Here is a 12,690-nt window from a genome sequence, read left to right as displayed (position 1 = left end):
CAGACACTAATGCCCTTCACCTGTCCTGAATATAGACTGGAACCTTTTTACCCTAGAATATGTTTCTTGTAAAAACGCCCAGGTGCTTTGTAGCAGATCTCAGCATCAGTGTCTGTGACAGTCTGTGTCTCAGTCCTTTTAGATGGAGATGCCTGTGGCTCAGCATGCTCAGCAGTCAGCCCGGCTCCCTCCATAGGCAAGGCAAAGCAAGGCTGGTGAGTCCTCTTGGTTCCAACAGTGCCTTGGTAAACTGGTAAGCTCTAGGAACATTCCGGTGGTCCTTGGCAGGGGTCAGGGTATAGTCCTGTGGTTGAGCAAGGATTTCATTTTGATCTTTCCCTGGGCCATTCTTGTCTTCAATTGGTAGTTTATTCCCAGAGTGGGAAGTGAATCCAAGGCATATACAGGAGACCTTCAGGGCTTCCGAGCAGTCATCTTGAGTCCTGCCAACAGGCTTGGCTCTGCGAGCCCTCAGGTGTGGTATCTGACGACCCTGAGACTCAAGCCCCATGGGGGTCATGGCAAGCAGCACAAAAGGGATGTGTGTCTGCAGTTGGTGACTGGGTGATTGGGGTAGGCCTGCTTCAAGTTAGCCTTACCCACATCTTCAGAAGGCAGTGTAGTGTATGCTCTTTATGGGGCAATAGAATGCTTTAGCCTACCTTGTATTTGAAGTAAACTATATACGGACTTCAATTATGGATGGATTTTGCTCCAGATTATTTTTGCTTGACTGAATTTGGAAGGTCGTTTCCCATAGAGACATTGTGAGGGGTTGGGTTTTCCCCTTACCAAGGCTGAGCTCTGGGTCTGGAAGGTGAAGTGATGGAGTCTCCCTCTCCGTTGGCCGTGGGCATTCCCGCAGGCAAGTGTAGGCCTCCGGCTGCAGTCTTCTGCCCCACTGCCGGCCCAGATGCCAGCCCTCCCAGCATGGGCCCTCGCCTTCCGCTGTGCTCCCTCCTACTCCAGGCTCCAGAGCACCTGCCTGTGGTGCTGTCAGTTCTGGAGCAGCTGCTTACACCGCAGCATGGGTGCTTCCAGCCCGTGTTTCCCACAGCCAAGGAGTGACAGAAAACCAGCCCTCAGGGAGATCCTTGGCCCTAGTGTGAGCTTATGCTCAACTCTCCACTGGGGAAGACTGCTCACTGTTGACTGGATGATGAGCTCAGCCCTCTGACCCCTGACCCTTGGACAGAGCATGGCTGGGGGCTACTGCTCCCCACTCTTGGTTCTTTGCAGACTCTCAGGCTGCCGATACCTAAACACATCTAGAGAGCTGCTGCATGGAGGTGCTGACTCTTGCTCCCTCCTCTGGCAGTAGATCAGAAGGTGACAGCAGCTCTGCCAGTCAGCCATTTGGAATGAGAACTGAAGACGCTCAGGGCTCAGGCTGAACAAAATCCCCTGCGAACCTGCTACACTCTGTCCTGAGCTCAGGGCACAGACGGCTTTTCATCTGTGATTTCTTCAGACTTACTCTATGTATCTCAGCGTTCATAGCTCCCTGTGCTGTCACAGGAGTGTCTATTCCTGCAGTATTGTTTGTTCTGTGTGTTCCTGCTGTTCTCCTTTGAGGGTTTTGTTTGGGGGATTTTGTCTATAGCTGTTAGAAATGCCTGCTCTTTTGCTGGTTCTTTTCCACGTTCTGTTCTTCCACGTCTCTTCTACGAGCCACGGTGTCAGCACCTTCACAGCCTCCTGTCTGGTCCAGAGCCCCGACCCCAAGGCATTTTCTCAAAGTCTGTTCACATCTCCCTTGCCGTTGTATCCCAGATAATTTGCTGCCATCACGGTTGCCTTTGCTTAGATGCAGATGCAGTTAACTTTCCAGGCAGTTAGAGGGTTCCCATACGTTTGCTCAAACCAGGGCCAGTTGAAGGCCTCAGAGCCCATCCCTTCTGGAGTCCATGGGAAGCAGGCAGTCTCTCTAATTGTTGCTAGACCCTTTCTCCCCACTGCTTACTAACCCTGTGTAGTCATTTTAGCAGCTCATGATGTCATTTTACATTTAGATGCGTAAGAAGGGTTCCGTCCGAGGCACGTCGGCTGCTGATGCCTAGATGAGCCCCTGTAGGTCAGAGCCATTATCAAACTGTGTAAGTGAAGACCTGGGTAAAAGAGTACTAAGCCTGTGCCTGTTGGTGATGGGGAGTTCACTGAGCACACAGGCTCCTGCCAGTGCTGACGGGACTCTACACGTACTGAATAGATGTGTAGAAACCGTGAGCGTGTGTCTCACTGGGTCGGTCTGTGGGCCAGGTTGAATGTAAGTCTCCACCACGGTCGGTGTAGCTGCTTACTCAGCAGCTCTGCCCAGAAACTGGTTGACCTGTTGATAGCCAGCCAGTTAGTGGACCTGGTTCTCAATAGAACCTTTTGTCATTCCCGGGGAAATCCAGGATTTCTCCAGCCACACCATGAGGCCAACCTCAGTAGCTCACTGTAGGGGTGAAGTGCCCGAGCGTCACAGTTTGCTTTGCAGTTAACTTCACTCTGTACGCCTCACCTGTTTCTGTGGTGTTCCTTACCAACGCCTGTATGCTCAAGCGGCCTTCCCCTAGACGGAGCAGAGAGCATCCGGATCCTCTGCACACGGCCTCCTTGCTGCTCCCGTAGCAGCTCTGCCTTCTGGGAGGCTTTCTGTCAGGAGAGGGGCTGCTTTGTCCAACCAGAATTGAATATTTTTGAGATTTCCCCAGAGTTCTCTGTATTTCATGTTCGTTTTAAAGAGGGTTTTTTTGTTTCTTGTTTTGTTTTGTTTTTTGTTTTTTGTTTTTGTTTTTAGTTGCCACTTTGATTATTAACTTTCTATGGTTTGTTCCTGCTTCAAATTTACTTTTCCCTGTGATGAAACAATGTTTTGCCTTTAGCATGGCCAGACTCTTTTTGAGGAGACCCCGTGGTTAACGTGCCGTGTGCTTTACTTTCTTCCAGCTACGGAGTCAAGGCCAAGTGAGGGGGACCAGCGCGGCCTGTGACGACTGAGGCCCCAGTGTGTGCCGCTGACGACTCGGGCACACGTGTGCACACCGTGCACACACATACACTCACACACTTGCATGTGTGTGAGTATGTGTGTGTGTCTGTAGCTGTATGTAAAGCACATATGGCTACAGGCCTAGATACACATGAGTGTGTATATGTACATGTAAAGATCGAAGGGATCAGTACATTTTCTCCAAAGTACTGCACCTGTCTTCAACAAAAATACTAAAGAAAATATTTTCAATATATATACCCGGAATTATATCAGTAATCATCAACACGATGCCCTTGATGGACAAACAGACTGCCGTGTCTGCCATGTGGTGCCCTGTGGTGCTGGCTGGCATGCTTCGGAATGCCCGGTGTGGACCAGTGTGTACAGCCTTTGGTTATGTTTCTGTTTTTTCAAGTCACCACACACACATTTAGTCTCATCTCATCAGCAACAACTCCTACAGAAAGATTTCTTCAAATTTTTAGATACTCCAGTGACTCTGGAATGTAAACTCTGGATGTACTTATAACTATTTATTTCTGGGTGGCCGCTATCTTCCAGCCAAATCCAACAATATCTGTCAAGTAAGGAGCCAAAGCTCTCTATTGGTTTGCTCGAGGGTTGGGGATATCCTTTTTTAAAAATTGCCACTTTTTATTGGATTTTTGTATTTTGAATTTCAAGTATTTTTCTACATCAAATCTAGCAAAAACCAGTGATGATGGTTTGTGATTTGTAATAAACACTAGACAATATTCAGACTGGCTAAGCAAACAGGGCGATCAAGCAGCTAACCCGAGTGGTATTGCAGGCTGTGCAGAGCACTTCTGTGGAGTTTTGTTTCTGAAATCCCAGCCTGGAGACCATGGATGGTCTGTGTGGCTCTCAGCTCACTGAGGCCCAGCTAGACCTGAGCATTGCTGCCACTGACTCCGCTTCCTCCTCTGTCTCTGCTTTCTCCTTTTTTTTAATTACCTTTCTGTCAGATGCAGTTCTCTTCCTGTCAGTCCTGGAACCCTCCAGCATCACTGTTGAATCCTTCAGGTTACACACTGCCTTCTAACCTCTGCCCTGCCCCGTGTCCCGTGAGAGCATGGCAGACATTCCCACTGCATCACACTGCCCTGTTATCCTTGGCAACAAACCCTGGGTTTCCTGTGTCCTCTATGCTCAAGATAAAGGCAGTGGTTATTCACTGGGCACTGTTGGGAGATGAAAACGTCACCACCAGAAGGGTCATTGCCAACCCTGTCCCCTCCAGTGAAACCAACTCAGACATCCCTAGGGACATCCGTGGTTTCACTGGGAGCTTGGGCACACAAGGAAATCCGAGCCCGGTGTGGACTCTCGTGTTCTGACAGCTGTGGGGATGGAGGATGTGGTGAATGGAAAGCACCCGTTTACTCGGCAGTCAGTCTCCTATGTGAATTACAGTAGAACAAGGGAAACTGAAACAAATAAATTTGATCTCAAAATGCGACTTGTGTGCGTGTAAGGTTGTTTCCCTGGTGCCACGTGCTTGGGATCGCACAGGCCGCTGCTGGCCTCAGGGTTCCACAGCCCTGCTGTCCTGCTCTTCCTGAGACGTGTCCGTACCAGCCAGGCTGTTGCCTGTGGACTCTGAGGTGGTTTCCTGCCCTTCCTGGAGCTGAGTAAGGTACGTGCCCTGTTAGCCTCAGAGTTGGCAAAAGATAGAGAAAACTCAGAGGTTCTAAGTGCTCTGTCAGGTTTTGCCATTAGATCTAACTGTCCCAAGATGGTGGCTCAGGTGTTTTGTTCTTTAGAACGTCGTCCTGTGCTCCGTACACCTGCAGCACCAAGTCCTGGGGAAAGCCAACTAACTGCCTGGTCAGACTGATGCACACCATGTTCCCAGGGTGTCTGTGCCGCTGTTGGTGCTGGCAGTGTCAGTGTGCACAACAGCCTGTGTCTCCCTTGTCAACCCCAGTGTGTGTTCGTAGGCACCTGGCTCTCAGCAGAAGTTTTGTCCAGTGTGGGAGACAGACGGGCAGATAAGTTACTGTGGTATTATCTTCGGGACTACCGTTGGAGAGCAGATGTTAGATATCCACTTGTCAAACAAGAAATCAAAATTGTCTGCAGGCCCCAGAAGCTCTGAGACCTCTTAGTTCTGCTCTGCCATGGGGGGGGGGGGGGCAACTCTTAAAGCCACTGACAGCACAGGTGAGAGTCTGTGTCCTTCTGACAGATGGCGGCCATCTTCACTGAGCCTTTTTACACCTCCCTGTATGCCCAAGACCTCCAGCCCCCTCAACCTGGTATTTAATTTGTCTACTTCCCCACCCCCATTCTCAGGCCCCTGCAGGCATGTTTTGGGAGGTATGAGGTATCCAGTCACCTCAACGTCTGTGAGGACACTGGAGTGCCTTGCCCTCTAGATGGAGAACATTCTGACCTTGCTCGGGTCAGCTGTGCCATAGGCAGGCAGGAGTTGAATCTCAGGCCTGTAGAATTGCAGAGACTAGAGCTTGGGTTGGTGTGACCCGGGAAGAAGGAGAGCAATGGAGACCAAATCCCAGCCCATCTTGTCTGTGGGATGCCTTGGACAGACCCGCTCATACCCTGGTCACATCTGATGTGGAACCAAGCAGCTGACTTCACATCCTCTCAGGAAGGCTATGCCGTGCGATGTTGGAATGGCCATGTCCCCCAACCTTCCTGGGGTGGCAGGGAATCTCTGTCCTCTGCTGGAAGACTCTGGGCTCTGTCTAGGTAACCCACTCCCTGAAAACCTGAACTAGGTGTCACTCCTTCAGGAAGCTGCTTGTGGAGCAGCGTCTTCCACAGTTCCAGTCCTGGTCGGCCATCACTTCTGACTGATGGGTGGTACCCTTGGACCTCACGTTTCACACACTATTTTTAGCCCAGGTGCTTCTTAGAGGCAGGTGTCACAGCTGTGCCCTGTGTCACCTCCTGTCTTGGAAGTTTCAGTCGGAAACCTCATTTCTCCCACAGCATCTAGTGACAAGACACCTTAGTCTTGGGGTGTAGCTGAGGAGGAACTCCATCTGGCTTCTGTCCTCAGAACCTACAACAGCAGCTCTGGCAGTTGCTGACCAACCGGGATCTGGCCATACTCTCTCCCAGCAAGGCCAGAAGCTCTAGAGCCCATCTCCAGGATGCCGGCGCATAAGTAGCCGCTCTAGGCAGGAACCCTACCCAGCTCCCCCAGTCTCAAACGGTGTTCTTTGGTGTAGGTGAGATTCAGCTGCCCTTTCTATCCAAGACGGGTTATGATCATCCTCATCTCAGGAAGGGGACCACAAATCGCAAGGGGAAAGATAAGCTCCCCAAACATGGTGGTGCACATCTTGCAAACCAGGCACTCAGGAGAGAGGCAAGATCTCTCAGTTCGAGGCCAGCCTGGACTACATAGGGAGTTTTATATCAGTCATAGTTGCACATTGAAAAACTGCCATTTTTTTTAAAGGGGTGCAGTATTTGAGGTCCACATTTCCTGTAACAGCTGTTTGTCTATGCTTGATGCAGAAACAGCCAATGACCTTCATATAGAGTGTGACCAAAAGAGTCGTCCTTGAAGGGTCAGAAGCGGAGGCCCCTGTACGGATAGCCCTACGCAGCCTTCTAGAACCCCTGTGACGGTGCTGCACTCCGACTCCATGAGGTCCAGAATGAGTTGCCACTAGATGCTTTATCCTGATGGCGCTGGCATGCTGCCCTATCAGCGGCATTCAGAGAAATGGTTGTAAGCATTTTATTTCCAGCCAGCATAAACCCAGAGCTGCAGGGTGGCACTCCAGTGAGCTCACAGAAGCCATCGAAGACAATGCTGATTAAATTCTTGGCTGTGTGCTGTGATGCCCCCAACACATTGACCCAGTCTTTGTGCCCTGGTTTCTTCAGGGAGTGGGGGGGGGGTGCCTTAGTTTCTGAGAAGCTACGGCACACCTCACATGTTGCCTGTGCATTGATCTTTTATTATATGTTGATAGTAAAATAACATTACACTTCAGACCCATGGGAGGCACGGAGAGGCAGAACAGAAGCACGGGCTACAGGGGTGTCTCGGTGTTTGTTTGAAAACAAGCTTCGCCTCTGAACGGCCCATGGCAAGATGGCTCCCTGCATCCTTGATACTGACCTCATCATCTGAGCACCACCCTTACTTTGTAACCCACCCAGAGGTGCTGCTGTTCCCAGTTCCCCTCTGACATGTGCTAGCTAACCTCCACTCCTCTGCAGGAGGGGCTGTGAAAGGCCCCAGAGCAGCTGTGGTCCACAGTAGTGTGGAGTGAGGCTGGCAGAGCTTGCTGTAAAGGGCCAAGGTGTTCACTGAAATTTCGATGCCACAGTCTTGTGCAGCTGCCTCGTGCTGCCCCTGTAGCAGGCAGATAGCCTTAGTATCAGAGAAGGGTAGGGCTTCATCCATCCCAGGGTGAGGGGTGTGGCTCCTTGCTAATAGCATTATAGGTTTCTCCCCACAGTCGTTTCTCTTAGGGCATCATCTGATTTCAAAAACGCCGGTAGGTCATCCAAGTAGACCTCACACTGGCTTGGCAGCTTTGTGATACCTGTAAGGTAGGTGCCACTGTCTGTCTGTGTGTCTGCTAAACACGGAGGCAGGTTACCTTCTGATCAAGGGTCCTACAGATCACCTGCTTGTCCAGACTCCAGTCTCCAGTTGCAGAGCTCCAAGCATGTGGACTGCATAAAGGAAGAACAGCTTTGCCACGCAGTGCGTGTGTCTTGAGACCAGGGTTTCTCTGTGTAGCCCTGTTCTGTGGACCAGGCTGGCCTCAGACTCAAAGATCCACCTGCATGCTGGATCATGAGCACGGGCCACCTCTAACAATCAACATCTCAAGAACATTCACTCATAAAGTCCTCTGAGGCACAGCTGAGCTTCTCCACAGTGGCAAGGCAACCCTAAGACTCCACACTTGGAGGCCTCACTACTACAGAAGAGGTGGCAGCCATTCTGGCCCTGCTAAGGCTCCCTGCCTCAGTGGCAGGTACCCTGTCTTCCCAGCCCCCAGCTGGCTTTGTGTCAGTGCTGTGGATGTGAGGGGTCTCCAGGAGCCTGTAGTGTGTTCCCTCTAAGTGTGTTTGACAGCAGCTGGGGGTGATGGGGAACCTGACCTGTGAATACCTGGGTGGAGCAATGGGCAGGGCTGTTTACCAGAGACTATGGCCCCTACATCCCTGCCCAGCATTGCCTTCTCCAGCTGAGGACAGTATTTGTTGGGTGTCTAGTAGTGAGCCATGAACCCAGGATCCTGTTATGTGGGATCCAGAAGTCTAATGGGATTCCAGTTTTCCTCTCAGTCCCGCTTGAGTGACAGGCACAGCTTTCCCATCTATGAGATTGTAACCTGTACCTGTGCACATTAGTGCTGTCCATAGCAGGACTTCTCCCCTGCCTGGATCTGCACCTCATTTCTCTTTACCCCAAGACTCAGGCATGCGACAGCCATCATCTCGGGGTGCTGGGAGGTAGGGAAGTGCCGGTGTGAGATGGTGACCCTGTGCCTGCTCGGTGGGTGTGTGAGCCCTGCAAGTGTGTGTGAAACCATGAGTGTTAGCATGGAGTTGTCTGCTCACACTCTGTCAGAGGCCATGCTGGCTGAAGGGCTTTGGCGTCTTGTGTATGTGTCTCCATGGAACATGTCTCTGTGACAAGGGGACTTGGAAACAACACTTCGTGCCCTGGTTGGGCTCTTAGCCAGCCCACATTACCCAGGACAAAGGACTCTTGGGAGGCCAGACTTTGGTGCTAAATTCAGGACAGTCCTGGACACACAGGGACCATTGGTCACCGGGTCACAAGAATGCAGCAGCTTTCACTTAAAGGCAGATGTAAACACTGGGCCATAGTATAGGAGATAAGCAGCGCTGTAACCCAACTGTCCCCAGTTCGCCAACACACAAGTTGTAGAGTTGCTGTGGGGGGCGGGGGGAGTCTCACAGGAGGTCTTTGAAGACACTTAGCCAGGCCAGGAGAACCCAAAGTGTTCTTTCCTCACAGTGAGCTGTTCTCCCCAGACTGCCATGGACAGTTAGGGCAAGTACATCCAAGCACACCGAACTTCCCACAGCAGCCAAAGACCCTTTTCCCAAAGGCTGCAGGACCCTCCGGGCAGCAGCCTGCAGTGTTCACACTAGTTCATTCCTGCCACTCACGCCCAGGCTCCACCCACAGTGGCCTCATGCCAGATTCCGAGACCAGAGAGCCCATAGGTCTGCTTTGAATGAATGGAACAGAGCAGCCCAGGATTTAACCCATTGCTGGCTAGCTTGCCTCCTGCCGTTAACCATTTCCTCCCCCTGCCAGTGGCACGCATCGCCCAAAGACAGCCTCTCAGCTCTCTCCCATTCTGCAAGGAAACATTTCTGCTTTACGACTGCGTGTGTTCTCGTCTCTCCCGTTATCTTAACGAATTAACTGGGTGCCCGTTGCTCCCTGGTCCCCCACAGTTTACGAGCTGTGCAGCGATCACTGTGATCTTAGCTCCGCACAGTTGTTGTACCGGCTCCTATTACAGTAATTGGCATGAACTTTATTCTTTTGCAGAGAGATTCTTTGGCCCGCTGAGACTGCATAACCATCTGCCATAAATTGAGACTAGTACGGCTTATTTTGGTGAATGCAAAATTGGATCCCATTCTTTACTCTGTGGCTTGATTCAACTTCCAGATGGTTAATCCACATGAAGTAATAGGAATGCAGCGCAGCTCTGCTTAGCTGAAGATGGAGACGTAATATTTATTTGCTGATGTGGAGGCCTCCAAACGCTGCCCTGTCGGGATGTCAATATATAACACAGTGGCACAGAAATGTCAGCTTGTTCCACAGGAACGACGGGCTCCCCTGAGTTGCCACGGCAGACCCCTGGGTGCCTACCCTCCCTTCTGTCCTTGACCTAATCTCGAGAGGTTTTGTTCTCTCCTGGGCTGTTTCTTATCAGCTAGGTCTGCCTGTGTAGCTGGCTTCACATCTGCTTTGACTTTAGTGCCTGTGACATTTTCATTAATACTTCTCCAAGGTTGAGCCTTTATTCCAAATACCCTGCAGCTCCCAGAAGCTAAAGCTCGGCTGTGCCCAGCTGGGGGCTGCTGGGAAACTTGGCCCTGAAATACCAACAAATCTGCCTTCCCCACTCAGATGAGCTGATCAACGCTGTTGGTACTGATCATGCTCACCTGCTAGGCTGAAGGATGGATGCAGAGGTGGATCTTGGGGTGGGGGAGAATCGCTTTCACTCTGGGGAATATTGACTGCCTCTGTACTATGCTTAGTCCTGTCCTCTACTCTCCTCCTGGGCCTCAGCATGTGGTGCAGGGATGTCTGAAACCTGCATCTGAACACCTGGGAGTGCCAAAGCTGCAGGGCTCCCTATACCAGATGGGTCCAGCGAACTAGCTTACCCAGGGCCGCTCTGGCTTAGCCCCTACCTCCTGTGTACCACTCAGAGCTGGGCAGACCTGAGACAGTTGCCACCCTAGGCTCTGTCTACTCTAGTTTTGCAGCGAGGACCTCTGGGGCTCATTCTGAAGGTCCTGTGTTGTGGCATGTTCTCTGGGGAATTCTGGTGGGGCCTCTGATTTGGGAAACACAGCAGTGAGTCCCAAGAGCCTCCATGGCCTGACATCTCATGTGCCTTTGAGTGGAGGGTATTGTTCTTGGGTGGACTTGATTAGAAATTAGATCAAAGAGATTCTACACATGGGAATTAGGTATAGACTTAAAAGGAGTTAGTCAGAGCCAAGTGTAGTTAGTGGTGCACACCTTTAATCCCAGCACCCGGGGTAGAAGCAGGGAGAGATCTCTGAGGCCAGCTTTGGTTGTATAGTGAGTTGCAGATGAACATAGTGAACCAAAAGAAGTGCTCTGTGTGTGTGTGTGTGTGTGTGTGTGTGTGTGTCAAACAAACAAACAAAAAACCAAACCAAAACAAGACCTTGAAAGTTTCCAGAGTGAAATAAGGTGGCAGATCTCTGAGGCTCCACGCAACTGAGGCTGGTGGGCAAGAGAGCAAGAGGCTCTCTACCCATCTGCACATCACACACGACACGAAGCTGTGTGCCGTCTCCTGTCGTTCTAGGCCGCCTGCACTGTGCAGATGGGAAGACTTTTTAAGAGGGCCCCTGAAATGCATTGTTGGCAAGCATGAATGGCAGCCAATGAGGAGCTGCCAAAAGGAGCCCAGGGTCCATCCAGCAGGGCCAGAGCCTCTGGCTAGAGCCCATTGGCTTCAGTGGCAGGCAGCGTGTTTGTTCAGGTGGGCTAACTAAAGCTTCAGGCACAGGCTGCAGTGGAGGGAGGTAAGGGTGCAGCCAAGTCGGACGCTGGCTCAATCCAGCTCCCTGGCTGGGTCAGGCACACCTCTTGCACTAGTGTTGGATGCAGCTGTGTATCCTGTGGTCTCCACCCTCAGAAAACTCTGAAGACCTGCCCTTTCTCACTGCCTGACCAGGGCTCCTTCCTTCCCCTCAAAGGAGCCTCCTGACACTAATGTAGACAGGTCACATGCCTGTGCTCAATGCTGTCCCACAAAACAGGGTCATGCGCAGATTCCTTGGTGGCTCTCCAGACCTCTCTGCTCATAATGCCTCATTCTGTTCCAGCTACACTGCCTCCTCCTGGCTAGCTGGTGATCTGCCATGCAGGTCCCTTCTGCAGAGGCCGATCCTGTTTCCTGGAATAATCACCACATCCCTTCAAGGCTCTTCCACTGACTCACTAGGTCCAATGGCCCTCTTCATGTCTCCTGAGCCACCTTTTGGGCCGTCTTGCAACTAGTCATAGCCTTTCTCAGCACTTACTACAGGGTGGGTGGACAAGGCAGAAGAGGGAGGTATATCCCACCAGACCCGATGTTCCAGGAAACCCCTGCCTCCGTGGTTGTTAAGTGTGGGTTGAGCAGCCACTGTCCTCAGTCTTAGGATGGGCTGGCATCTCTCAGGAAGACACACAGCAGCGTAGAGATTGCATACAACCAAACAGGGCTGTCCAAATGTAATAATGGCCATCCGTGTTGTTCTGCCCAGAGCAGCCATTGTGGAACGTTCTGTGTAATTGGAGCACAATTAAGCATCTGGCTGTGTTTCCCTGGGCTGAGATCTGATTCTGAGCTTACTCAACGCGGGCTCTGGTTTCTCTTTGCTAGAACAACACATCTGGATCCCCCCAAAGACAGACCCTGTGGTCTGGACTGCGGGATAGTACAGGACAGTGAGGCTCACACTAAAGAAATCGAATCTCCAGACAGTGAGCCCTGTATTCAGGGACGGTTTCCACTGTGAGATGAGAAGCAGCCACACTGAGCTGGAGAGCAGGACGTGGCCCAGCCCAGGCTGCTAGAGAGGACAAAGTCAGTGTAAGGCCAGATGGAACCACCCGAGGTTTGCCTCGACACCCTTCCTCCCAGCCAGCACTCCCTGGCCTCATGTGTCCCTCCAGAAGTGCCAGCCTCTGTGTAGAGCCTCCCCCATGGCCATGGTCTCCATCTTCCCCCAAAATAATAGTAAGTGAGCAGTCAGCTGCCTGCAAGAGTAGAGCTTAGAAATGAGAAGGTGGTAGCGAGCTGCAGGGAGCAATGCCATTCATGTTCTTGAGAGCCACAGACCAAGGGAGTGGTGCCTGTCACCCTGGGCAACCAGAGAGGACAGCTTGGGAGGACGAGACCTCGGGTGCGGCGGGGAGAGGACAAGCCAGAGGAGAGCTGTCA

General features: G+C 51.7%; 1 protein-coding gene and 1 long non-coding RNA gene across 2 annotated transcripts in view; both read left to right on the top strand.

Annotated features, from left to right (window-relative positions):
* The window catches only part of PITPNB (phosphatidylinositol transfer protein beta), a gene marked incomplete at its 3' end in the record, with an annotated part of 42,333 nt that extends 41,265 nt beyond the window's left edge, over nucleotides 1-1,068 (top strand). The window contains exon 10 of the mRNA XM_080941342.1: nucleotides 970-1,068. Within this exon, the coding sequence (XP_080797468.1) occupies nucleotides 970-1,068 (99 nt within the window). The remainder of the gene's footprint in view (nucleotides 1-969) is intronic.
* Nucleotides 1,069-1,640: 572 nt separating this feature from the next.
* Nucleotides 1,641-4,457, top strand: LOC308439123. The gene is made up of 2 exons (XR_013975609.1): nucleotides 1,641-2,096; nucleotides 2,935-4,457. It is a non-coding gene; the product is annotated as an uncharacterized lncRNA (long non-coding RNA).
* The last annotated feature ends 8,233 nt before the right edge of the window (nucleotides 4,458-12,690 follow it).

This window comes from Micromys minutus, assembly GCF_963924665.1.
Source record: "Micromys minutus genome assembly, chromosome: 29".
NCBI lineage: Eukaryota > Metazoa > Chordata > Mammalia > Rodentia > Muridae > Micromys > Micromys minutus.
Note: the sequence above shows the minus strand (reverse complement) of the source record. Positions and strands in the feature narration are given on the sequence as shown.